At 42.8% G+C, this 26,733-nt stretch overlaps 1 protein-coding gene across 6 annotated transcripts in view; it reads left to right on the plus strand.

Annotated features, from left to right (window-relative positions):
* The first annotated feature begins 35 nt into the window (after window positions 1–35).
* Window positions 36–26,733, plus strand: part of SRGAP2 (SLIT-ROBO Rho GTPase activating protein 2) — a 244,839-nt gene continuing 218,141 nt past the window's right edge. For 4 of the 6 annotated variants that reach the window (XM_031937250.1, XM_031937253.1, XM_031937254.1 and 1 more), the window contains exons 1-2: window positions 36–177; window positions 1,928–2,539. In XM_031937250.1, coding sequence (XP_031793110.1) covers window positions 2,473–2,539 — 67 coding nt within the window. In that variant the 5' untranslated portion in view covers window positions 36–177; window positions 1,928–2,472. Of the gene's footprint in view, window positions 178–764; window positions 955–1,407; window positions 1,656–1,927; window positions 2,540–26,733 lie in introns of those variants that run through there. The other 2 variants (XM_031937251.1, XM_031937252.1) reach the window with 2 other exon arrangements.

Raw genomic sequence — 26,733 nt, forward strand, 5'->3', positions numbered from 1 at the left:
GTCGATGATTGGCGAACCGGAGGGTGGGCTCTTCGACATCACTCCGTGGAGCGGGCGGAGGCTCTCGAAGGGGGTGGGGGAAAGAGGGAAGCGAGCTGCAGAGTAGCGGGTGGATGGGCGGGAACTGAGCAGGGAAAGCGTTCCCGGGGCCGGGGGACCCAGCCGCGCCGGAGCCAGGTAAAGGCTCCTTCCTTCTCCCCTTTCTTCCTCCTGGATCCCAGGAGGGAACCGGGGACTGGGGCGGGAAGGAGAGAGCGGCATCCACTGTTCGTTCGGCTTCTCCGCCATCCCATTGCCCGGCCACCGGCGGTTCGGGCTCGGGGAGACCCTTCCCGAATCCCTTGTGCGCAGCCCCTCGCCCTCCCCTGGCCGGCGCGGCTCCCCAAGCGTTTCCCGACGTCCGCCGGCCCTTGACAGCCCCCCGGCCAGCAGAGCAGCTCCCACCGCTGCCGGGAAGGCAGGGCTGATTGATTACCCACTGCCTCCCGAGCCCGGCAGGCGGCACCGTCCGTCCGCCCGTGCACGCACGGGGCCGGCACCGCGTGCCTCGCTCTCCCCGGCGCGCTCCCGGGAGCTGCGCCCCGGCCACGGCCCCTTCCCTCCCTCGGTTCTGCCCTCTAACTTGCGACACCCCGTTCCCTGGCTTCGTCCAGCCCTCCGGGGTCCGGCGGCGCGCGCCCCTCCCGAGAGAGCAGTGCAGGAGCCCACCTCGCTCCCCTCCATCCGTCCCCCGCCCCCCTTCCTGCCTCCCGGAGCCACGCCGTCCCTCCTCCCTCCTTCCATCCGTCCCTCCTCCTTCCCCCCGCTGTCCTTTCCTTCGATCGCGGGAAGGGGGAGACGCAGGCGGGCTCGGCAGGAAGGAGAGGGGCGTCCGAGGGTCTGGCTGCCTGCACGCTCGCGCTGGGGCCGGCTCGCGTCTCGGCAAGCCTGCCTTCTGTGGGGCACCGTTAGGGGGTGAGAAGCCGGGCCCGGAAAATGCGCCCCCAGGGGGGAGAGGGCTCCGGCGGCGGGGATGTGGCTGAGAGGGCTGGCGGGGGCGGGGGCTCCCCTCTTCTCGAGGGGCAATCCCCGCAGGCCCGGATGGGGATCATTTGGGAGGCCGGGGGAAGGCGGGCGCGCTGGCTCGTCGGGAGTGGGGGGAAGGAGGCTTAGGCTGAAGGCCGGCTGCCCTCCCGCGCTCTGCTGGCCGTGTCCTGGCCGCGCTCCGCGGCCCCGTTTCCTGCCTCTGCCCGCCACATTTTTCTGCTGGTCGTAGTCGGTGCGGAACAGGGCTCTCCCCATCCCCGCGGACCTCGCCCTCCCCATCCCCGCAGACCTCGCCCTCCCCATCCCCGCAGACCTCGCCCTCCCCATCCCCGCAGACCTCGCCCTCCCCATCCCCGCAGACCTCGCCCTCCCCCGGGCGTCCCCCCGCCCTTTACATTCGCTGCCAAGGGAAGCTAGTAACCAAAAACAAAACATCGAGGAGGAAGAAGGGGAGGAAAAGTTGTGCACCGGGAGCTGGTCCCCGCTGGCAACCGCATCCGCACCCCCTCCCCCTGCCCGCGCCTTGGGATCGCCCTTTGATGTCTAGGGGAGATACCGGGATCGGGGCGGGGTCCGAGGGCTTCCAAGCCCGCCCAGGAGGGCCTTGGCTGGGGCCGAGTCCTGCTCGGGTCTGGAAAGGTTTGGGGCGGGGGGCGGGGGCGGTCTCTCCACAGCCCCCCCTGGCTCGGGAGAGCTCTTGCTTTCCGGAGGGAGCTTCCCCTTTCTCTTGACCTTGCTGTCCCTCCCTTCTGCCCACCCTCCCGGGGGGAGGTAAACGGGTCTCGGCCGCGACGGCCCCTAGCTTGGGAGGACGTCGCCCGCCCCACCGCCCAGTCTGCGCACGGGTATCGCCCCTCCAGCCGATAGCCCTTCTTCATTCTCCCCCCTCCTGCATTTACAGGCGAGCGAACCGAGGAAAACGACTTCCGATCCCGCATTGCCGCCGCTCCCGTTTGGGATTTGATTTGCATCATCTCAGGAGCCCATAAAACAAAACGGAAAAAGCAGCAGCCCCCCCGCCCCCCCCGGAGACACACGCCCAGACGCACACCCACACCCTCGCCCCGACACCGCCAGGCGCACGCCCCGCACCATGCCGCTGCGCGGAAGGACTCCCCCCGCCGGCCTGCGCGCTTGATGCCAGTGCCCAGGACGGCCTCCCGGCGCGGCGGCTCCCCCGGCTGAGGCTGCGGCGGCGGCTCTGGGCCGCGCGCTAGCGAACAGAAGCCGCCGCTCGGCCCGGCCCCGGCCGCCCCGCCCGGCCCCCTGCATCTGCATGCGCCCGCGCGCGGCCGCCCCCCCCAGCCCGCAGCCTTCGCACGCACCGCGGCGGCCCGGGGCGCCGCGTTCCGCCGGCAGAGCCGGCCGCCCCCGCCCGAGGCACCCTCGGGGGCTCCAGCCTGCGGGGTCCGGTTTTTCCCTTGGGAGCCGACTTGGGGAGGAACCATGACGTCTCCGGCCAAATTCAAGAAGGATAAGGAGATCATCGCGGAGTACGACACCCAGGTCAAAGGTAGGCTGCTCTGAACCTGGCGGGGCTGGTGTGGGAGCCCATTCGTCCGCCGGGCTCGTGTGTCCGCGTGCAGGGTCCCCTGCGAGGCGCAGGCTTCTGTGGGGAAGAGGAGAGGAGGCGCCCCCGGGGTGGCCCGGCCGCAGCGGCCCCGGAGCCCTGGCCCAGGCTGGACGGGGGCCTTTAGACGCCGAGGCCGACAGGTGTTTGGGAACGCGTCCCGCCGGCCGCAGGCTGCCCAGAGGTGCTCTTTTTGGGGGGCTCCCGCGGGGGTTGGGCTTATGAGGGTTTTTCACTCTTCCCGGCGGGCCCCCCCTCCCTCAGCTACTCCGAAACGTTAGGTTCGCTGCGAGACGGGAGGCGGACCGGGAGCGAACCCCGCGGCGAGGCTTTCCCGGGCCCCAGGTAATCGCGGCAGCCGCCTTCCTCCTTTTGCCCTCCGCTCGGAATCGGCGTGCGGCGGCCGGGTCTTAGATTGCCTGGCGCGTCCCTCAGGGCTGTGGCGCCGGGGAAGGGGGAGATGTCCGCTTGACCCCTTGCTCTTTCCCTTTTTTCTCCAAAGCCCCTCCTTATTCCCCTGCAGAACAAGCGAGCGGCTGTCAGAGACCTGACTAGTGAATTCTTGTAGCTTGTACCCGGCTTCCACACTGCCCCTCGTTCTTGGATTGCCGCCCGTCCACGAGGAACACAGCCTGCGTCCGTGTGGCGGCCCGGCCTGGCCGGCTGTCAGTCACTGCCGACGGCCGTGTGCCTCGGCCTAGGGGCACCCCGGCTGGGGGATGGGAAGCAGGCCTCGAACGTTCCGACACACGGCTGGGAACCCAGCTCTCCCTTTGTTTCAGGGTAGAGGAGGTGTCTCCTCCTCCTCTGCCCGTATCTGTCAGAAAGCCCTTTTCTGGCACTTGGGATTCGGGGAGAGCCTCGGGACCCTTCCCTCTTCCAGCCAACACTTGGGAGGGTTTAAAACGGGAAGCCAGTTGCTCACTGGAGCCGGAGAGGCTTCCTCCGCAGTGCCCGCCACGCCGGGGTCCCCGTCTCCTCGGCCAGCCCGCCTCCAGAGCGGGCTCTGAAGGGGCTCTCCTCAATTGGCTGGAAGCCCTAGTAGGCTTACCGCGGGCCTAGGGAGCAGACTGAGCCCTAGACCCAGCTGTGCTGGGCTGCGGAGGGTGTGGCTTGGAGTTGGAATGGGGAGAGGTCTCGGCCTCTAGTCCCGGGAGATAAGCCCCGATTCTCTTTGCAAACAATAGGCCACCGGCCTTCTGTGTCCCGTCCAGATTGGCCGCTGGAATCCCCCTCTGGTTATAACCGGGTCTGTCCCCCTCCACATCCTGCCCGGAGCTGTTCCCGCAGAGCTAGTAACTCCCGCTGCCCCAGGCTCTCCCAGAAGCGCCCCGTCTGACCAAGGGTGCGAAGTGGTTCGGGAGCCTCAGGACCGAAAGTGTGCATAGAACCACAGATCCTTTTGGTCAAGGAATTCTGGAGATTCTCCTGTGGGCCTCAGAATCAAACACTTGCATATTGACAAGCGCTGCTCGCTGAGATGATGTAATGCAGTTGGATCTCTGAGGCTTCCCTTTAACCTTGTCACAGGCGGAAGCTTTCTTTCCCTCCAGTCTTTTCCCACCGATATTGTATAGAGTTTGAGAACTAAAAGGAGCCATAGAAACCAGCTCTGAACCTCTCAGTGTTTGCTGAGAAAGCTAGCCCAGAGATTAAAGGATTTGTCCAAGGTCACACAGCTAGTTAGGAATTAGAACCCAGAACTTGGATTTTTGTCCAGTTCCCTTTTCAGAATCAAACGCTGCCATCGTTCTCTTAAGTACTAGGGAAAAACTGACCTAATCTCTGCCCTCCGAGAGCTTACAGTCTAATAGTTGCTGAACGCGGAATTAGTCCTCCTTTTACTTGGTCTTGCTTTAAAGTCATTTATATTAAGTCTTAGAATATAGATGGACTTTTTGAGACTCTCTCTACCTTCTCTGTGGTTTTCTTCCCTTTCTAGTCTTTGTAGGGAGGAGGTAGAACCCTTCGGAGGCTGAAAGGCCCAACCTCATCAACCCCTTTGTGGTTTTGCTGGGGGGGGGGGGGGGCTGCCCTCAAAGACAGTCTAGCTTGTCTCCTTCCCAAAGACCGGGGCCGGCTTCTTGGCTTGTGGGGATTCAGATTCCTTTAGTAAAATTCAGGCTTTTAGTGTCTGGTCAAATTCCATGGCCTGGCCTCCGGGGCCCCCTGGTTTCTAGAGTATTAGTCCCCTTGCTGGGACTGGAGCTGATAAATGTCATCAAGGATGGAAGGGTAATGTGCGGATAAGTTAATATAATTTCATATCGTGTGGACTATTGTCATTTTTTTGCAGAGCCCTTTCTGCTCCGTTTTTTTTATTAATCTTTAAGTTTTTATAGTCTCCCAGAAAGCTTGTGATTGACAGTTAATGCAAATATTCCTGGAGGAATAGGCTAAAACAGAGTTGTACTGTGTGCCTGGAAGTAAAAATTCTCTTTCTTGAGAACATTATGGTTTTTTTTTTTTGCCAGAGGAGAACAGTGTGTGTGCTCCACAGAGCTGAGGAGAGAAATTCTGCAATTTCCATCTGGAGCATTTTGATAGAATAAGCTCAGCCCTTTTGCCTGGAACAATTTAACTCTTTCAGAACCCTTTTTTTTTTTTTAAGGCAAAGGATGAAGCTGAGGGTTCTGTCATGATCTGTGTGGGTTTTCAAATGTTGATCGATGGTATTTGAGTAAGTTAATTCCCCAAGGAGATTCCACTGCCTCTTGCCCATGCCAATAGAGGTCTTTGCTGAAGATCCTTTTTTTACCCAGTCCCCCTCTCCTCAGGGAGCTTTAAACATAATCAGTTTGTGTAATAAAGCAGCAGTAAAACATCTTGTCTGGAATAGCCTAGTGTATGTTGTTGGGGCTTTTTTTTTTTTTAACCCTACAGTGACTGGAAAACTGGTCATCTCTTGGGAAGAGAGAGTTTTGTTGCAGTCAGGCAGACTTGGAAAAATTTTTTTTTTAATTTTAATTTTTTTTTCAAGAAAATTTTTAGCATTCATTTTTATAAGATTTTGGCACTCCAAATTTTTCTCCCTTCTCTCTTCCAAAGATGGTAGACAGCTTGATATCATTTATACATGTGCTATCATGTAAAACATATTTTGGATAAAAATTAAAGTTGGGCAAAATTCAAGAAACATGTATACTTGGTTAGAGGGAGGGAGCATTTGGGAGAGGAGAGGCAGACTGGAAATGCTATAGGGCCCTTAACCTTTCTAAATTCAGGCATTCTTCCAGGGAATGGGAACAGAAACTTGTTTTGGAGAAGCCTATTCAGTAGTTTCAGTCACCTTTTCGTGTTTACCCCACTTCACTGTAAGGTTCCTGGCTTAAAATTGGTTGGGCTGACACTGGTCAAGTTATTCACCTTTGTTCCTCTAGCCTTTTTTGGGGGGTGGGGGAGCTGCTTTCATTGTAAGCTGGTATAGGAATAAATACTGCTGGGTTTGTAGTGTAGAGCTCTTAGAATCAAATCCTGGTCCTATTCCTCTATAACCTTCTTGACCTTGAATTAATGACTACTTCTGGAGGTCTCTGTTTTTTCAGCTGTAAAATGAGAGGAGTGCAGCAAATAATCTCTAAGGACCTATCTAATTTCAAATACTATATTTTATAGTATTTAGTATTTATTTAATTATTTAGTATTAGAGTATTTAATTTTACAAGTAACAAGTGCCTTTCCCTAGCTCACATGTGAATGATGCTGACTGGCCACAGGCTTGTTTTCTCTTTCCACTGCCCTATGTTTTCTTCCTGGGAAATTCTGTTCTATTCAGTTCATCCAAATTTTAAAGTAAATTTACTATTTATCTTATACCTGAGTCTCTGGGGATTTTATTAGAGAAGTATTATGCTGTTCTGGAAGGGAAAAGCCATCAATATGTAGATATCTACTTTTAATAAAATTCAAATCAACTCATATTAACTAGTAGTTGATCCAGAATTTTTTTTTTTTTTTTTTGCTAGAATATAGTAAATTTCCTTTAGAAGTTGTTTGATTAAAAAAAAAATAATGACTTAAGTGGTTCAGGCTGGTTCCTGCATAATAACTTGCTTAACTTTACTGAAAAAAGGCTGATAGCTTCTGAGTTGTTGGTTAATTGTGTCTCAGCCATTGCAATTTATTTATAGGGGAAGGGAAAGCTGTTCACATGTTTAGAGCTAGAAGAGATCTTAGAGTTCCTCTAGCCCAACATCTCATTTTATAGATGAGGAAACTGAGGTCCAGAGAGGAAATAAAGCCAGGAAGGAAGGAAATGGACAAATAATAATTTGAACCCATATTCTTTCCCTCCTAATCCAGCACTTTTTGTAGTTCTGTTCATCCATACTGTTCATCATTTGAGAACTATCTAGAAGAGAACTATCTATAAATTGAATAATACTGTAAATAGAATAATACTAGAATTTTATTGTATTATTCAGATTCTTGAATCTCTTTTCTCTGGTGTCTAAACTGTGACTCCAGGTATGAAACGGGAGAGTTATAATTTGCCATTGCTTTTAACTAGTTTCTTTCCGTCACACCACTGTAGCCTGGAAAAAGCCTTGCATCCTGTGGCCTCAGTCTGTCTTTCAAGTTTTTTCTTTGATTTCTTCCCATTGTAAACTCTTGAGGAAATTGCATGGAGTCAGGGAAAGGGACTTTTGAAGCTGAAGAGGCAATAATTACATTAGCTGAATGACCATGGTCAAGTCACTTAACCCTTTAAGTGTCAGTTTCCTCATCTTTAAAATGGTCACAGTAAATGGTCACAGCACTATCTACACTGCTGGTCTGTTAAGAGGAGAGCACTTCACCTTTAAAATCTTTACAGTTATTGCAGTTGCCCATGGGTCCTCAAACTTTCTAAATAGGGGGCCAGTTCACTATCCCTCAGACTGTTGGAGGGCCGGACTATAGTAAAAACAAGAACTTCGTTTTGTGGGCCTTTAAACAAAGAAACTTCATAGCCCTGAGTGAGGGGGATAAACGTCCTCAACTGCCACATCTGGCCCGTGGGCTGTAGTTTGAACCTGCTCTAAACACTTTGAACCTTTCCCAGAACACTTATTTTTTTCCCTTTCTCTTTCTGCCTTCCTGGCCATATTGTCTACCAGCACAGTCCTTGCCAGGCACGAAGTCCTGGTATGGTGCTGGTCTTCTCTACAGTGTCTTGCTTGATAATCTCCAGGTTACACCCCCATGATTCCAGTCCTGTGGCTCTGACTATAGATGATTTTTGTCTTTGAACTGGAGCTGGGGTATTGCCCCCAGGGTAACTATCCAAGAATATCTTTGTAAGCCTAGACTTGAACTCCAGTTATCTGGACTTTATTCAGAGCTGCTTTAGTTTAAAGAGATTTATTGTATCATAATTCCTTTTTCATTGGGTTATAAATGTAGGCAAGGACCAAGACTTTTTTATTTTGTTTCTCCATAGCATCTTAGGGTAATATTGGGCTTGATAAAATATTTGTTAAATGAATGAATCTGTGCTGAGGTTGGATAGGCTGTGTGGGAATGAAAGGCTGGAGAGAGCCCTGGTGGACAGTGGACATAAAAGTCTTTCCCTGCCATTATCAGAAGTTGGGAACATTGATTTGCAGGCTCCTGAGGCAGCTAGAGTTAAACTTTAGAATTGATCAAAGGACCTGAATCACCCATCTACCTTTGAAAGCAAGAGAATATATGAATTGTAGTATTCCCAGTAGCATTTTAAATTTGTCAGAAACTTTCTGTAGATGAGGCAAAGTGCAAAGCCTACATTTTTATCTGCCCTTTTCTGCAAAATTTCCAAGTGTGAAGTGGATCTATTTAGGCCCATTTTGAGCAGAATTGTTAAAGTAGTAATGATTTGGAAAAAGAAATGTTGTTAATTACCCTTCTCCAAGTTTAGGATAATTGTTGCCTGGTTAGGAGCAATTCCAACTTCCATAATATGTGGGGGTGGGAAATGGACAAATTTTTTTATGGTTCTTCTCATTTGCTATGAAATAAGCCTTGATCTTAACTTATTCATCAAGAAGGATGGCTCTGGACTTGAAATGTGCATATCCTTAAGGAAGAAGAAACAGCTGGGCAATGAAGCTCCTCAATCTTTGTGGTTATTTTAGGATGCCATCTGCCATCTTTTTTTTTTTTTTTTTTCCTCTTTGCCTAAAAATGTACTAAATGTTCAAAAAGTCCTGGAACATAGTTCATGTTGATGCATTGCAGACCTCCCAACTTTGGTTTAAAATCATGGTGAGATGGGTGGGGCCTGCTCCCACTGGGGAGAAGATCAATCCCCTCATCTGTGATTGACTGGAATGGTCTGGGTTGTGAAAGAAAACAAAGAGCACGTGGTGATTGGGACATGACATGACATGACCCATAAGCCTTAAAAAATATATCCTGTTTCTGAAGGGTTGGCAAACCCTCCTTCCAGTGAAGTCTTGGTGGAGGAGTGGAAGTGAACTCATCTGAACCAACTTTTTTACAAGATGAGTAAGCCATACTTTCTGGGATAGCAGAAGATACTCTTCAAGCTACAAGGCTATCTTTTCAATAAATGTTAATTCCAGTGTACAAAATCTAATGGTACTCTAATAATCAAAACATTTAATGCATTTTTCTAAATGTCTAAGTCACCAATAGCTGATTCATTTGGCAAGATCTAGTCTTGTGTTTTCGTGATGAGGATGTTATTGAGTTTGCCTCATATTCAGAAAATTCTATCTCCAAGAGTTGAAAGGGACCTTACAGACAATCTAGTCTAAATGGATTACCTTTGGAAGTTGGCAACTAAATAGTTTTGTAAAGCGACTAATGGCCAATGGCAAAGCTTCCACTGCCCCTGAATCTCTTGATTCATATTTCTGTGATCACTACTAATTACAATTTCTCTCAATTCACAAGTCTGTCTTTATTGTCATTGGGTCCTACAACCAATAGTTCCTGAAAGTGATTCCCAATGTTTTTGGGATGTGAAGCTACTTGTAATTTCCTCAAACTCTAAATTGCTTTGGATTCATGCTTACAGGATCATCTGAGAAGAGAGTGGAGGTGGGTCCTCCCTGAGAATTCTTGCAATCCCTAAAGAGCAATCCTTATAGCAGGTAGCTTGGAAATCTCCCAGGTTGATGAAGTACCAATGGATTGATCTCTCAGTGGAGAGCTGTGACCTGGTGATTTGGTGAGCTGTTGACATTGAAGCAGAGGTTAGTTGGTTGATTGGCCGAGAGGTGGAGTTATAACTGAATCCCTAGGGTGCTGACATGATAACCTTTGTCATCACTGTGATCAGAATAATTATGTTAAAACCTTAGCTTTCTTTTTAGTCCAGTGAATTCTGTGGTCAAAAAATTGTTCAATACTCAGACGACTCTGATTTTTTAATGTGGCTGTTCTATGCAACAACGCAGATTGCAAACCCATATGTCTGCCCATTTTATGTACCTCCTCTTTAAGATAACTACAAGAGGTTCTCTCCCCCCGCCCCCTGCGCCAACTATGCTTGGGGGCTTTTCCCTCTTCCTCCTCATCCCCTTTGCTCATCAGTGTATAATCCATCCTTTTTCTTGAACATATTTTGGGTTCTTTATTGTTCCTTTATTACAGTCAACTCATACCCATTCATTATGAGCTTTTCCATTGCCCTTTTAGTGAAAATAATCTCTTATTATTGGCTTGGCCTTATTCTTTTGGGTGGCTTAGAAAGAAAAATTAGTATGTCAGATTGGTATTGCAACTGTTCTGTTCAGGTTTTGAATTAAAAGAAAAAAGGAAGTATAAGTATACAATTTTTTTTTTGAGAAATAAAGAAATGAGACTTTTTTTTTTAGCCATTCTTTTGGTGAGTAGAATAATAGAAGTTTTGGAGTTGGTTTAGCTTAATTTTAACCTAAGTCAAAATTTTAACTTAAATCTCTCTAGTTTCAAACTCTTGGGCAAAAGGCAATCCCTGTCCTCAGGGAACTCACAATCAAATGGGGAGACTATGAGCAAACAAATTTGTACTAACCAGATAAAGATAGAATAAATTACTCAACCTAAATACAGCCCCTGGAGTGGGAGTGAGGAACTGGTTAAGGAGGGAGATTAGAATAGGTTTCTAGTGGGATGGTTGAAATGGTTTGGAATCCTCCCTAAAAAGCCAGGTGATAGCATCTTGGGTCTTTGTTGACCTTCAAATACGAGTTAGATCTATCTATAAATTTTGGCATGGTAATGCAGAGAGCACTAATAGGATTACAGGGTTTGAGTTCTGGAGGAAACAGTAAAGCTGATGATGACTTTGCACCTTGCTCTCACTTAGATCCCATTCAAGAGCCAGTGAAGGCATCATTCTCTTGATTTCTTTTATTGGTCCTCTTTCAAAGGGAAACATGAACAACACTTGAACAAGCTCCATTACTTACAGGGTCAAATCACTTATCCTCCCAGTGTATGAGTTTCTTCATCTGTAAAATGGAGATAATAATTAATTTTTGTGCCTATTTATTTTATAGGATTGGCATAAAGACATGTGGTCAACCATAAAGCTTGGAATTTTATGTGAGTCAAAATTCAAACATAACATAAATTGTCAAAATTCAGACTGTTCCACAAAATCCTGAAGTCAGGATGTAGCAGGGAGAGCTACATCCTTGGAGTCAGAAGGCTTAAATTTGAGTGCTGGCTTTATCACTTAGTGAAACCTTGGGCAAATCATGGAACTTCTGTTCTTTGTCTGTAAAATGGCAGCGTTGGAGCAGATGACGTTTTGGGTCCTTTCATCCCTAAATCTGTGATTGTCATTTCTCTATCCTAACTTCTGTGTGAATTGTGAGGAACTATTCTAATAGCCACAACCTACTACTATTTGCTTTTAATTTCAAGGAATGAAAAAGATGATTCATTCTTTGTTTTGCTTTTTAAATAAGTACCTTGAAACTATAGGTCTAGTAATAGTGATAATAACAGCAACAGTAATAATAAAAACTAACATTTATATGTGCTTTTTTTAAGTTTTGCCAAATCACTTTACAAATATTATTTCTCATTTTATCTTCATAACAGCTCTGAGAGGTAGGTACTATTATTATCCTCATTTTATAGATGAAGCCACTGCAGCAGAAGGACATTAAGTGACTTATCCAAAGTGACACAGATAAGAAGTATATGAAGAAGGGGCAGCTATGAAGAGTATAGGCCCTGAAGTCAAGAGGACTTGGTTCATATATGGCCTCAGACACTTAATAGTTATGTAACCTTGAGCAAGGACGTCATTTAACACCATTTCTCTCTCCTGCCACTCCTCTCACTCCCCAAATAAGTGAGGCTGGATTTGAATTCAGATCTTTTGGTCTCCAGGTCTGTCTATCCAGTTGTATTTACATATTATATGTATATGATGATTGTGTGTCTACATCTGCATATCTATCTGTCTAGCTATACTAAGTCTACACTTGTATGTGTTTTGCCAGGCAAGATGGCTTGGGGTTCAATTCTGCCTCTGACATATTTTCATTATGTGTCCTAGAAAAGCTCTTCTATATGCCCTAGGAGACTTTCTAAGACCAAACATTGCAGAGAAATTATTTGCTGATCAATATTGGTAAATGGTTTCCTCATCGAGAATTCCCTGTACTCATCACAAGTCCAGGCTGTATAGATGCAGAGATAGAAAAGTATCTACACATAGCTATAGAGCTAGATCGATCGATTGATCTATATTTATATCTATATATAAATCTATATACGTAGATTTATATATTTGCATATATCTAATATGTCTTTATGTAGACATGAAGTACATGTGAATAAACAGAAATACATTTATATACTTAAATACATATAGAAATGTTTATAAATAAAATTACATGTATATAAATATGTTTAGATGTGTAGTTATACACACATATAATATAGAAATTATATTTGTATAAATCTATATATACTACTATATATTTAATATGGCTTTATATATAAATGACTTCAGACAAAATTTTTTATATATATATATATATATTTTTTTTTTTTTTAGTGTGTATTTATATATGCACACACAGGTATGTCTAACTATATATCTTTATATATAATAGCTCTATATAGCAATGCCTTTAGATATAGAATTACCCTAACACGTGTTCTACCTAGTTACTTCTCCTGCTTTGGGTTTTATGGCTTCATCTAGAAGCTAATAGGCTTTGTTTTTGCAGAGATTGTTGGAGTCAGTTGTGCCTTATCTCTTGATCTCCACATTTATTCTATGATTTGTGGTGATGTAAGTTATCTTAGCTTTGCCCTGTCAGCATTTCACTCCAAGCATTGAAGCATTTTGTATAGATTTTATCTGTTAGTTAATCAAACTAAGTTCATGCAATGAATGTGTTTAGTTCATTCATAGCATCAACTTAAAACACCTTGTTTCCAGATGAAAACAACAGGAAAAAAACTCTCGTCCCACCACAGAAGGCCAGACCCTGCTGGCATTAATGTTTTTCCATAGCCCACAGAGTCCTCCTTTCACATCCTGCCTTCACATTTGCCTCCAGAATGCAAATCTCTCTCCTACATAATTCCAGCTCTCATAAGCATGGCCCCTTTTGTGTGCAAAAGTGTGCTGATTTTCATGTTTGTTTTCTTCTGTCCTTCTGGCCCTGGAGTGCAATGCATGCTGTCCAGAAATCTTAGCTATTCTGCATTCAGCAGCAAAAGAGTTAATCATTGATGGAGCAGAAACAGAAGCTTCATTTTAACCCTCATATTCCAAACCACCCTCCCTTTACCACTCCTCCAAGACGGGAAAAAGCCACATTCCTGCAAACTTTAATGTAAAACGATCTCATGTTTATGAGAGCCCGAGTTATTTGGGAGTGATACTTGTGTCCTAGAGGCATAGTGGGCATGACGTGAAAGCAGGGCTATGTGGCCTACGGAGATTGCAGATAAGGCTGTAATGTGTAATTGAGGAAGAATTTCAAAAATTACTCGATAACACGAGGAGCAGCAAATCTCTGCTTCTTGGGCTCAGAAACTATTTGGAGTGGGAGCAGAGGAGTTGGCATTGTCTGCAGGGCATGGGAACCCCTTCCACATGCCCACGTCCAATGTCTGTGGAGTCACCGAATTCCCAACCCAGCATTATGGGCCTTACAACTGGGAGGGACCTGGAGGCTCTTACTGCTTGGGGCCCTTCTTTGGCATCAGGAAACTGAGGGTCCTGCCCTAAAGGCACCGGGATAAAAATGAGCAGAGATTCAAATTAAGTTCTTCTCACTCTGAGCCAATGCTGTGGAAAAGGGACAATATATTCTGCCATCTTGTAAAGCATCTAAACAAAAATAACTCATTCCAGAAATGTGACTCTCGGTGCTTTTCCTAAAATTCTTGAGAGAAGAGGATGCCATCACTTCTCTGTGTCTCTCTAATGACCTACAATCTTGGCAGTTATGACAAGGGCTTGAGGTAGGATAAAAAAGGAAGGGAGCTGCATTTAACTCACTCATTTTTCAGCAGCTGCTGCTACCACACCCCCTGCACTTATATTTCCAGCCCTGTGGACAGAGATTGGGAGGGGACAAATGGAGGTGGTTACTTGCTAATGACATTTTATTTCTTCCCACCCAGTCCCAAGGTGTTGGCTCCTGGCCACTGTGGTGCCCTTCACCATCTTCTTTCCCTGCCCCTTAACGTGATGAATATATCTTACAGTTAAGAGTGGACAGCTAACTGCACAAGGGTCATCCCAGGTTACCTTTCAAATCTCAAAACGGACTTCTTCATTGTCCCACATTTTGTTGTGAGGATTATCTGATAATCTGGTGGCTTCCTTTGTGTCACGGGGCCTAGAGACAAGCCAAGAGGTGATCAGGGCTCTGCCCGGTACTAGTTCACCTTCAAATAACCAAACGGTGGCCAATGTTCCACACAATGTATCCATCAGTCCAGAAGTATCTATTGAGCACTTGCTGTGAGACCAGTGCTGAAAGAGAATCCCCCCAGAGAATGACGTCCCAGACCTGGAGTCCTCTAGAGCAGGAAAGAGCCCAGAGGAGCTAAGACTTGGCCAGACTGGTACAGGAAACCTGTGAGGTTAAGTCTATGGTCCATGTGACCTTGGCAACAGCTCCTCACCTCTGGAGGCTCTTAGCCTCAGCTGTAAATAAAGGTTTAAATCAGCTGCTTCTTCTTCCATTCAATTCAACAAACATCTGTCAAGGCCTTATTGTGTACAGGAGCTACCTCAGGGGGCCCCTGGAGTTTACAGAGACAGGGGACTCTGGAGAAGATTGCAGTAAGCCAGCAGTGTCCCAAGACACTGAAAGCTGGTCCATGGGGTTACAAAACTATTGTCAGTCAAGGCTGAAAGATATGTAGAGTGGGAGAGCTGTTACAAGGAAGTGAAGTCTCAGTTTTCAAAATAAGGAAGAGAGTAGTTTGGAAACACTTGGGTCAGAGAGTTTGACTTCTTGACAAAATTCTAGAATGTATTATCAAAGGGATGGAGGGCGGTCATCTAGAAAAGGAAGGGACAATCCCAGCAAGTCAGAAGTGGCCATGTCAGGCTAATCTAATTTTCTCTCTTTTTGACTGCAATGTTATTGTTATTTTAGAGGGGATCAGTGGTTCTTAATCTGGAGTATGTGGACTTGTTTTTTTGTTTTTTCTCTGAGGATATTGGGGTTAAATGACTTGCCCAGAGTTAGACAACTAGGAAGTGTTAAGTATCTGAGGTTAGATTTGAACTCAAGTTGTCCTGACTTCTCTATTCCACTGAGCCACCTAGCTGCCCCTGGACTTGTATTTTAAAAAATATTTTCATAACTTTACTTTAGTACAATTGGTTTTCTTTGTAGTCCTACATATTTATTTTATGTATTTAAAAACATTATTCTGAGAAGGGGCTTCATTGTCTCACCAAAAGGGGCCCGTGCCAAAAAAAAAAAATTCATCTAAATTTTACCAAACGAAATTTTATAATTTGATAATTATGTTTGACAAAATCCCTTTAGGTTTTATACATGGGTAAGATAAAAAGATGGGGACTAGAAGATATAGTCAAATGGGGTAGGAGGCTGATTGAATGGCTGGACTCAAAGAATTAAAACATGACTGTGTTGTTGCAGGGATCTGCCCTTCACTCTATGCTGTTTAACACTTTGTTTTTTTTTGTTTGTTTGTTTGTTTTATCAGTGGCTTAGAGGAAGACAAAGATGACCAAGGTAAATAAGATAGTTGATATGTTGGATAACCGAGTCCGGATTCAAAAAGTTATTCAAAAAAATTCTACACAATTCAATTGTGTAGAACATTGGCTGAATCTAGAAGATGGAATTTAAGGGATAAATATAATTTTACACTTAGGTTCACAAAAATCAACTTCCCCAATAGCTGAATACCAATTTTTCTGAAAAAAGATGTGGGAATTTTTGTGAACTCTAAGCACATGAATCAATGATATAGGATACAACTGGAAGATCAAGCTCTTTTAAGCAAGATTTAGTATCTCATATCAGCAAAACAGTAGTTCCAATGTACACTGCCCTTGTCAGATCATATCTGGAGTATTGTTTTCAATTCTAGTTAAAATGTTTTAAGAATGAGATTGATAAGCTGGAAATTTTATAGAAATAAGGCAGGATGGTGAAGGTACTTAACTTTGTCATATAAATAGGATCTGGTAATGTGAAGACTTAGGGGAATCTGGTAGATATTTTTGGTTATTATTATTATTTTTTTTTACTTTAAAACAATATGCATGAATACATTTTGTTTTCATTTAATACTTTTTTAGAAAAAGTCCAGAAAGTTCTTTACAAAGCACATTATCCCCAAACAGTTTATTGATTATGGATAGAGAAATATGTTCTTTGCCCTTATTGATAAAGTACTGACATTGATTTATATTTGATTAAAATTGTTCTCATTGTTGACTTGACTTATGTCATTATGGTCATCATGTACAGTTTGTTTGGGTTCTGCTTTTTTATTCTATACAAGTAGTTCCATGTTTTTATGAATTATTCATAGTGTTCCTTTTCATTCATTTAGTCAGTCAGTCTAGCTCTACTTTGTTGGTGAAGGAACTGTCTCCTGAAGAAATTTCCTTTACTGTTGCAAATTGGCAACTGTGCTGATATTTATATAGTCTTAGAGAATTTTTGGGGGACATTTGAGAAGTTAATATGTTCCCTGATTCATGGAGCCAGTATATACGAGGGCAATGTCTATCTTGAATGTCTATCTTCCTGTCTCTAGACATCAGCTGCCAATCTTTTGCTTCATGCTGTCTTTTAGCATTCCTTTGGTGCAGCAATATTGCATTGTATTCACATGCCATAATTTGTTCAGCCATTTCAGATCTTTGCGAGCATATTCTATTTTTGTCTTCAAGTATTTTAAGGGCTGACTGCAAAAAGGAGTGATGAGACTTTGTGTCCTGGGTCTCAGAGGGCAGAACTAGGAACTGGGAATAGAAAAGAAGGGATAATACTAGAAGTACTTTCTAGTTCTCCCCTGGATTCTGGATTTACATTTCCAGCTACCATTTGAACATCCTACAAAACTGATACCAAGCTCAGCATATCCAAAATGAAAGTCCTGGGGATGTTCGTAATGGGGGGGGGGGGGGGGGGTGTGGAGATGGATGAAAGGGCCTATTGGGAGGCATACAGGATTTGGACTTAAGATATTTCCCACAAGACTTTGTTCTGTAACAAACTCACACAGCTGTGTGAACTTGGACAAATCACATAATCTCTCTGACCACCCATTTTTTAACATGTAAAATTTCTTTTCTTTTTTTTTTTTTTTTTTTTGACATAACATTTTATTGACAGAACTTCTCATGCCAGGGTAATTTTTTACAACATTATCCCTTGCACTCACTTCTGTTCCGACTTTTCCCCTCCTTCCTTCCCTCCAACCCTTCCCCCAGATGGCAAGTAGTCCTATATATGTTAAATATGTCACAGTATATCCTAGATGCAATATATGTGTGCAGAACTGAACAGTTCTCTTGTTGCACAGGAAGAATTGGATTCAGAAGGTAAAAATAACCCGGGAAGAAAAACAAAAGTGCAAACAGTTTACATTCATTTCCCAGTGTTCTTTCTTTGGGTGTAGCTGATTCTGTCCATCATTGATCAGTTGAAACTGAGTTAGATCTTCTCTTTGTCAAAGAAATCCACTTCCATCAGAATACATCCTCATACAGTATCGTCGTTGAAGTATATAATGATCTCCTGGTTCTGCTCATTTCACTTGGCATCAATTCATGTAAATCTCTCCAAGCCTTTCTGTATTCATCCTGCTGGTCATTTCTTACAGAACAATAATATTCCATAACATTCATATCATGTAAAATTTCTTAAAAGAAAAAATTTAATTCGTTTTAAACTTAAATCCAAAATGAGAAATAGAGAAAACCTTTCAATGTCACAATGGAACCTAAGAATGATTGAATATAAAACAATAAATTTCCATTTCAAAAATCTATATAATAAATATTACACATTTATTACTGTAAAGTTAAAGTAACAATACCTACTAAGAAGACACTTGGTAAACTGTAATACTTTATATCCATATTTACTGTACCTGCATTTCTCCCTCCAAATTGCCTCTCTTCTTAGTTTCTTTCTCTGCTTTGTTTTTGAATTGTTAATTTTCTGTTAAAGCTTCAGCCTTAGCCCAGTCCCCTTAGCTAAAAAACTCAGTCATCTTTGACCCTCAGGGCCAGTCAGTTTCTAAATATCAGTTTCTACATTTAGTTGCTAAGTGATTTAACCTTTCTGAATTTTAGTACATTTATGAGAGGAATAAGAATATCTGTACTAGCCAACTGAGAAGATTTTTCTGGGAAAAAAAAAAATTCCCCCCCCCCCAAAAAAAACAATCCCCCCCAATTAACCCCAAATCCAAAACTGTGGGATGTCCCAAAAGTTTTGGTGTAATTTAAAGCTATTATGGCCATTCAGGCTAAAATTGCATCAAGATTTTAGGGACACCCTGCATAAAGTGGCATTTTTAAAGTGTTGTTATTCATGACATGAATAGAAATAACTCTGACCTGGCTTCCTTTGTCTCTTCTTAGACTATTCTAGCAGTTTCCTGACTGGGTCTTTAGCCTTCTTCACCTTTTTCATCCTTTAATCTCCCCAGAGGGTTCTGATACATTGTACTAGAGTAGTATTCTGTGGATTTGGTTCTGATGGCCTTGAAAAAGAACCTTGAATGGCTTTCTATTGCTCATAGAAGAAAATCCAAGCTCCAAACCTTGTCATCCAAAGTCACCTATAATCTGACACCTAAGGATCACCCTTCAGTTTTTCCATTCTGCTCAAAGTAGATTACTAGCCATGTCTCACTCTTTCCTATAAATGAGCCTTTGTTCCCATCATATGCTTTGCCTGGACCATCCTCCCCCTCAGGTACCACCATCTCCCCATCTGAATGCTCTTCCTATGCACATCTCTCTGAACACATTGTGCCTTTCACATGCTTTTATTTCCAAATGGCAGGGTCTTTTTCTTGTTCATCATTGCATCCATCATCCGGCACAGCTGTCTCTCAAGTACTATGTGCTTAATAAATATTTGTTAAATTCTCGACTGCAAGATTGGATATGGTGGAGGTTTAAGGACAGGGAAGAGTCAAAGACATGATTTTGAAGCTTGAGTGACTTTTTAATGATAGTGTTATTGGCAGAAGACTGCTTAATTTGGAGAAGGTGATGTGAGATTGGCTTTAGAAATGTGGGAGACGTAAGTAAGTAGTTATAGATGTCATTGACCCCCATATCTCCTTCATCCTGGCTGTCACAATTTTCCCTCCCACACAAGCAAGGCTGGTGAATGCTGAAAAATGAGTAAGTACAAGATAGAGGACAGCCTATGTAAATGGTAAATAACTGACTTCCCTTGCTGTCTCTCTACATTTTAATTCCTACATTTCAATTCCAGAAATGTGTTCCCTTGAAGGGGATTTCATGATCTGGGGATAAATAGAACTTTCTCTTCTCAGCCCCTACATAGGGCTACTAAGTAGGGAGTGGAAAAATGGGAATTTTGAACTGACAGTCTCCATTGATAAACTTCCTTCCGTTGTCTCTGAGGTTCTGTGGGAAAATGTGGGAGGCCTCCTTCTTTGGTGGAAGTAGGGCATTGGATGACGACTTGCCATGAAATTCAACAAAACAAGCCTTTGCCTTCCTTCCCTGAATACTTACCTGGAAACTTGGAAGAATATTTTCATAGAAGAGTTACAGAAAGAAAATAGCACAAAGAGTTAACAGAAGATTTAAGAGTAAGGGAACAGTGGGAAAGGCTGGGTTTAATTGAATGTAACTGGGTGTTGTTGTTTCGGGGTGTGGGGCCAGGGAGTGGCTGATCATCATCATTTGAATAACTTTTGGTTGGTTTTAAGAAGATTAGAGGTGCTGTTTAATGTAATGGCTGTACGTGTTTGTATAGTGCTGTGTGGTTTGGGAAGGATGTCTACTTTGGAGTCCAGAGTAACTGGCTAAGATCAATTGGGGGGCAATCGATTTTCAGTAATGATATTGAGCAAGTCTGATTAATTTAATCTTTACAACAGGTCATTGAACTTCCTCTATCACCTTAGTTCATGGAATCTAGGTCAGAGCTTTAGAGCTAGAAACCTTATCATCTTGTCCAAGCCCTCCTTCTGGTTGTTGGGTCAGTCATTTTTTCAGTTGTTTCTTAACTTTTGGGGCCTTCCTGACCCCATTTGGCATATATATATTAAAGACACTGAAGTGGCTTGCATTTCCTTCTCTAGTTCATTTTACAGATGAGGAAACTGAGGCAAATAAGGTTAGGGGACTTGCCCAGGGTCACACAGCTAAGACATGTCTGAGTCCAGATTTAAGTGTGGAAGTGGAATCTTACAGGCAGGGCACTCTGGCCTGGGACACCTCGATGCCCTATCCCTCCTTTGACAACAAACTGAGACTCAGAGAGTTAAAAGGAACTTACCCTCAAAGCCCCAGAGTTGTGAGTAGCAGAAGTAGGATTTGAATCCAGGTCTTTTGTCTCCATAGCTAGTGCTCTGGAGCAATAAGTTGTGCTTATTTTTCGTGGATGATATTGGAGCAAAGCAGACTTATAAATAGCATGGATCCACCCTTGCCACAGAGTCTAAGCCACAGGAAGCACATCTGAGCTCTGTGGCGGTCTCCCCTGCCTAATGGGAACACTTTTGAAAAGGCTTTTTTAACCCAGCACATCGACTTGTTCGTTCATTCATTCATTCATTTAGCGACCATTTATGAAGTGTTTCCTTTGGGCAAATTGCTCTTTGAGGCAGTGCTAAGGGAAGGCACTTGTGATGGGAATCCAATCTTGAATTTGAGAAAGTAACAATTATTAAGCACCTGTTCAGTAACTGAAATACAGAACAGAATGTGACAGAAGTGTTAGGAGGGCCCAGAGGGAGAAATACTTCTGATACTGGGAACATCAGGGAAGGTTCCAATAATGAGGGGGTGTTTACAGAATGGGTAGAGAAGGGAAAGAGCATTCCAGGCCTGAGGAGTGGCTTAGGAAAGGAGGAGGCAGAGCTGGGAGCTGTGGGAAGGGTACTTAGTTGTCCTGTCTGGCCAGACTGTAGTGCACATGATGGGAGGGACTTGGAGAGGTAGTAAGGGCTTAGTAATTAGATGTGGGAGGCTAGGGAGGGGGCCTTTTCTTAGTCCTCATAGGATCTAATGAGATAATGTAGGGAAGCTCTTGCAGACCTCAAAGTCCTGCATATGTGGAAACTGTTTACCCTTATTATGTTGTTATTATTATAACTCTTGTTGCAGGATCCTGATGATGTGGGGAGTACCCGCAGTTGTATGCCCATTTTGCAGATGAAGTCAGTGAGATCCAGAGAAGTCTGGACTTGCCCAGGGTTGCATAGCTAGAAAGTGTTCTAATCACTCTTGCACCCAAGGCCCTCTGCCTCCCCAGCCTAGAGGGGAGGAAAAGCCTCAGCTTTCAAGACTCTTTGTCGTCTCCTTCTCTATATACTTGATTAGATGTGCTTCCTTTTCCTGAAACCTTCCCCAGAGTTCTCTCCTCTGCCCTCTTAACTCCCTCAATTTCAAACAGCCTCTGGTGAACCAAGGAAGGGCAAGAATCCAACATAGCCCTGGGGTCCCAAACATGGGTGATGGGAGGATATAAGTAAGAAAGTGGAAAAAAAGGCAAGCTGTTCTGAACTCAACAAGTATATTTACAATAAAAATCTCCTGAATAAATAGATTTCTCAGCTGTAGCCTATGGCCCATCTATTTCACTTAGTATTGGATAGCTCTTAAGAAGGTGGACTGATTGAGGTCCCTTTTAGCTCTGGTTCTATTATTCTCTGGGCAATCTTTTGGAATTTATTCTGGGTTATATCTAAAATGACACGCCATTTCACAGTGAACCAGATGCTCTTCTTTTAATTTGTCCCATTCCAACATCAAATTGCTGTCATACTTATTTTTGTGAAGTTCTGTGTAAAAATTAATAATAGAGACATCTGGGAGCCAAGGTGGTGGAGTAAGCAGTGAATTGCTATAATTCTCCCATATTCTCCTCTTACAATCATAAAATAGCACTCCCAAACTAAATCCTGGGACAGCAGCACTAGCAAAAAGGCAGGATGGAACAAACTTTGAACCCAAGAAACTTGGAAGACCAGGAGAAAAGGTCTGTCTCACTCAGGTAAAAGGGGAGTGCAGTCCAGGATAGTTACCTAGCAAGTAACTCAGCATAGCAGCAATAGAGAGTCCCACTGCACTGGAGCAAGCGAAATGCCAGTACCTCAGTATACCTGGACAAATAGTCAGCCTACAGCAGCCAGACCTCCTTGTGCTTCAGTGTATCCTCAGGGAAATGCAGAAACACTCCACCTGCCTCAGTACATGCTCAGACACCAGCACTAGGACTTTGGTTCAGTGCTAGGTAAGCTGTCAGGCCTCTATGTCCTCCAGTGGCACGTGCTACCACCTCACTCCTTTACTGTAGCACCAGACAGTAAAGTCCCCCATGGACTTCAGGACAGTGTCAGTGCATCACTTCAGCTCCAGGTAAAAAGCCAGGGCCTGCAACACCTGGCACAAGGAACCTAAAACAGTACTCCTTTCACCTAGGGAGTGGAGCGCGCGTTTAGAAGAAAGGGGAAAGGCAGAAGTAGAATTAACCAAATGAAAAAAAAAAAGATTTAAAAAATCATCTGAAGAAAACAACTCCTTAAGAAGTATAGTTGGTCAAATTGAAAAGAAAGTTCAAAAGTTTTGAAAAGTTAGAATCTTGCAAGTGGAAGTTAATGACTCCACTAGACAGCAAGAATCAATCAAATTCATAAGAAGGAAAAAAGTAGGAGAAAATCTAAAATACCTCATTAGAAAAACAATTGACCTGGAAAATATATCCAACAGAGACAATATCAGAATCACTGGCCTACTAGAAAGGCATAATCAAAAGGAGGATATAGGTAACATCTTTCAAGAAATTAATAAGGAAAATTAATAAGGAAAATAAGGATATCCTGGAACCTGAGGACAAAATAATCATTGAAAGAATCCACCAATCCTCTAAGGAAAGAAAACCCAAAATAATATTCCCAAGAATATGACAGTCAATTTTCAGAGCTATTAGGTAAAGTTAAAAATGTTGCAAGTGGTCCAAAAGAAGCAATCCAAATATTGGGGATCCACAATCAGGATTTAGCTCTAGAACATTAAAAGATTGGAGGTCATAAAACACGATAATTCCAGAAAGCAAAGAAACTAAGATATAAGCAAAAATCACTTCTCTGATGAAATTAAGCAAAATATATCAAGGGGAAAATGGCCATTCAAGGAAATGGAGGATTTCAAGCTTTTATAAGAAGACCAGAGTTAAATAAAAAATTTGACCTCCATTATCAAGACTCAACAGAAGCATTAAGCAAGTAGAAAGGGAAAAGGAAACATAAAGGATATCAAGACCCATGAGAAGCATAAGTAGAAAGGGAAAAGGAAACATAAGTTTTTACTTTCCTTTATGGGTAGATACTTGTAATTCCTAAAAATTATATCACTAATGTTACAGCTAAAAGAATTTACATTGACAGAGCATACAGAAATAAGGTGTATTTGAGGGAATGACATAAGAAATAATTGAGGGATGAGAAAGAGGAATACACTGGGGAAAAGGAAGGGGTGAGGTAGAACAGGGTAAATTATTTCACTTGAAGAAGCTTGAAAGATCTATTAGGGTGAAAGGGAGGGGAAGGTGGGTGTTAGGCATTCTTTGAACCTGGCTCTCATCAATAATAGCTCAGAGAAAGGAATAATATGCACAATTAGTTGGCTATAGGAATCTTAGCTGATTGGGATTTAAGAGGTAAGGTGATTAAATGGGGGAAGAGGGGACTAAGAAAAGGGAGGGCAGATGGGGGAGGTGGTAGACAAGAAAAACACTGGTGAAGAAGGAAAGATTGAAAGGAGAAAGGTCAGACAGGAGCAAGAATAGGATGAAGGGAAATACATAGTAATAATTCTAATGTGAATAGGCTGAGCTCTCATAAAATGAAGTGGATAGCAGAATGGATCAAACACTGGAATCCTACAATATGTTGAGGAAAAGAGATACATAAAGAGTAAAGATATGGGATCAGGACATAAATCTCTCTCTTTTTTTTTTTTTTTTTTTTTACTTTTTTTTTTTTTAATAGCCTTTTATTTACAGGTTATATGCATGGGTAACTTTACAGCATTAACAATTGCCAAACCTCTTGTTCCAATTTTTCACCTCTTACCCCCCCACCCCCTCCCCTAGATGGCAGGATGACCAGTAGATGTTAAATACATTAAAATATAAATTAGATACACAATAAGTATACATGACCAAACCGTTATTTTGCTGTACAAAAAGAATCAGACTCTGAAATATTGTACAATTAGCTTGTGAAGGAAATCAAAAATGCAGGTGGGCATAAATATAGGGATTGGGAATTCAATGTAATGGTTCTTAGTCATCTCCCAGAGTTCTTTCTCTGGGCGTAGCTGGTTCAGTTCATTACTGCTCCATTGGAAATGATTTGGTTGATCTCGTTGCTGAGGATGGCCAGGTCCATCAGAACTGGTCATCATATAGTATTGTTGTTGAAGTATATAATGATCTCCTGGTCCTGCTCATTTCACTCAGCATCAGTTCGTGTAAGTCTCTCCAGGCCTTTCTGAAATCATCCTATTGGTCATTTCTTAGCGAACAATAATATTCCATAATATTCATATACCACAATTTATTCAGCCATTCTCCAACTGATGGACATCCATTCAGTTTCCAGTTTCTAGCCACTACAAACAGGGCTGCCACAAACATTCGTGCACATACAGGCCCCTTTCCCTTCTGTATAATCTCTTTGGGATATAATCCCAGTAGTAACACTGCTGGATCAAAGGGTATGCACAGTTTGATAACTTTTTGAGCATAGTTCCAAACTACTCTCCAAAATGGTTGGATTTGTTCACAACTCCACCAACAATGCCTCAATAGGACATAAATCTCTTGATGCTTTAGTTGAAGTAAAAATAAGGGTAACAAAGCAAATACCTAAATAAAAGAGAGAAGAAAGGAAACTACATTTGGCTAAAAATCAATGAAGCAATTTCAATACTAAATATATATGTACCAAATGGTATGGCATCCAGATTCTTAAAGGAAAAGTAACTCACTTCAAAAAGAAGTGAATTACAGGAAGAAATAACAAAATAGTAATGGGGCTCTTCAGCTGTCCCCTTTCAGAATCTGTTTTAAGATCTCTGGAGAAAACTGCATAGAAACAGAAAGGAACACACCTTTTTCTTAGTAGTACATGGTACTTATACAAAAACTGATCATGTATTAAAGAGCATAAAAACTCTCAAAATAAAAAGTAGAAACAGAACTATTAAATGTATTATTTTTTGAATCATAATGCAACAAAAATTACATTCAACAAATGGCAGTAGATTAAAAATTAGTTGGAAACTAAGTGATCTAATCCTAAGGAATAAGTGAGTCAAAAATCATAGAAATAATTTCATTAAAGAGAAGAATAACGAGACAACATAAGTTTTACAGATTGCAGCCAAAGCAGTATTTAGCGGAAAATTTATCTCTCTAAATTCTTACATCAGCAAAATATAAAAAGAACAGATCAGTGAATTGGACATGCAATTAAACAACCTAATAGGGCAAATTAAAAATTCCAAACTGAGCACCAAATCCTGAAAATCAAAAATGAGAATAAGTTTTTGGGGAAAAAACCAAATTATTGAGCTAATAAAATCCAAGTGCTGGTTTTTATGAAAAACCAATAAGCTAGATAAGCCACTGGTTAATTTGGTGAAAATAAAACCAAATATCCAGTATCACAAATGAAAAGGGTAAAATCACCACCAATGAAAAAATTAAAGCAATCATTAGGAAATATTTTGCCACAATATATGTCAATTTGATAATCAGAGCAAAATCAATGAATATTTATGAAAATATAAATTGCCCAAGTTAAGTGATCTGGAAATAGAGTGCCTAAATAAACCCATCTTAGAAAAAGAATTTGAACAGGTTAGTAATTAACTCCCTAATAAAAAAAAAATTCCCAGGGCCAGATAGCTTCATAAATAAATTCTACCAAATATTTAAAAAACAATTCTAGTACACTATGAACTATTCGGAAAAATAGGCAAAGAACGAGTTCTGCTAAACTTTATGACAAAAATGTGGTGATTTTATGACAAAAACTTAAACCAGAAAGAATAACAGAGAAAGAAAATTATAGACCAATTATCTTAATGAGTATCGATGTAAAAATTAGAACACAATATTAACAAGACAATTACAACAATATATTATAAGGATTATATGTTATGACCCGGTGGGATTTATTTCAGAAATGTAGGGCTGGTTCAGTATTAGGAAAACTATCAACATAATTGACTATATCAGTAATAAAACCATATGATTATTTCAGGAAATACTGAAAAAGTTTTTGACGACACAGCATCCATTCCTATTAAAAGGAATCTAGAGCATAGGAATAAAGGGAACATTCCTTAAAATGATAAGCAGTTATCTATTTAAAACCATTAGCAAACATTATCTAGGAATGGCCAGAAGCCTCCTGTAAGATCAGATGTGAAGCAAGAATGCTAATTATCATCATTG

Source organism: Sarcophilus harrisii, chromosome 4 (genome assembly GCF_902635505.1).
Source record: "Sarcophilus harrisii chromosome 4, mSarHar1.11, whole genome shotgun sequence".
In the NCBI taxonomy this organism is placed as follows: Eukaryota; Metazoa; Chordata; class Mammalia; order Dasyuromorphia; family Dasyuridae; genus Sarcophilus; species Sarcophilus harrisii.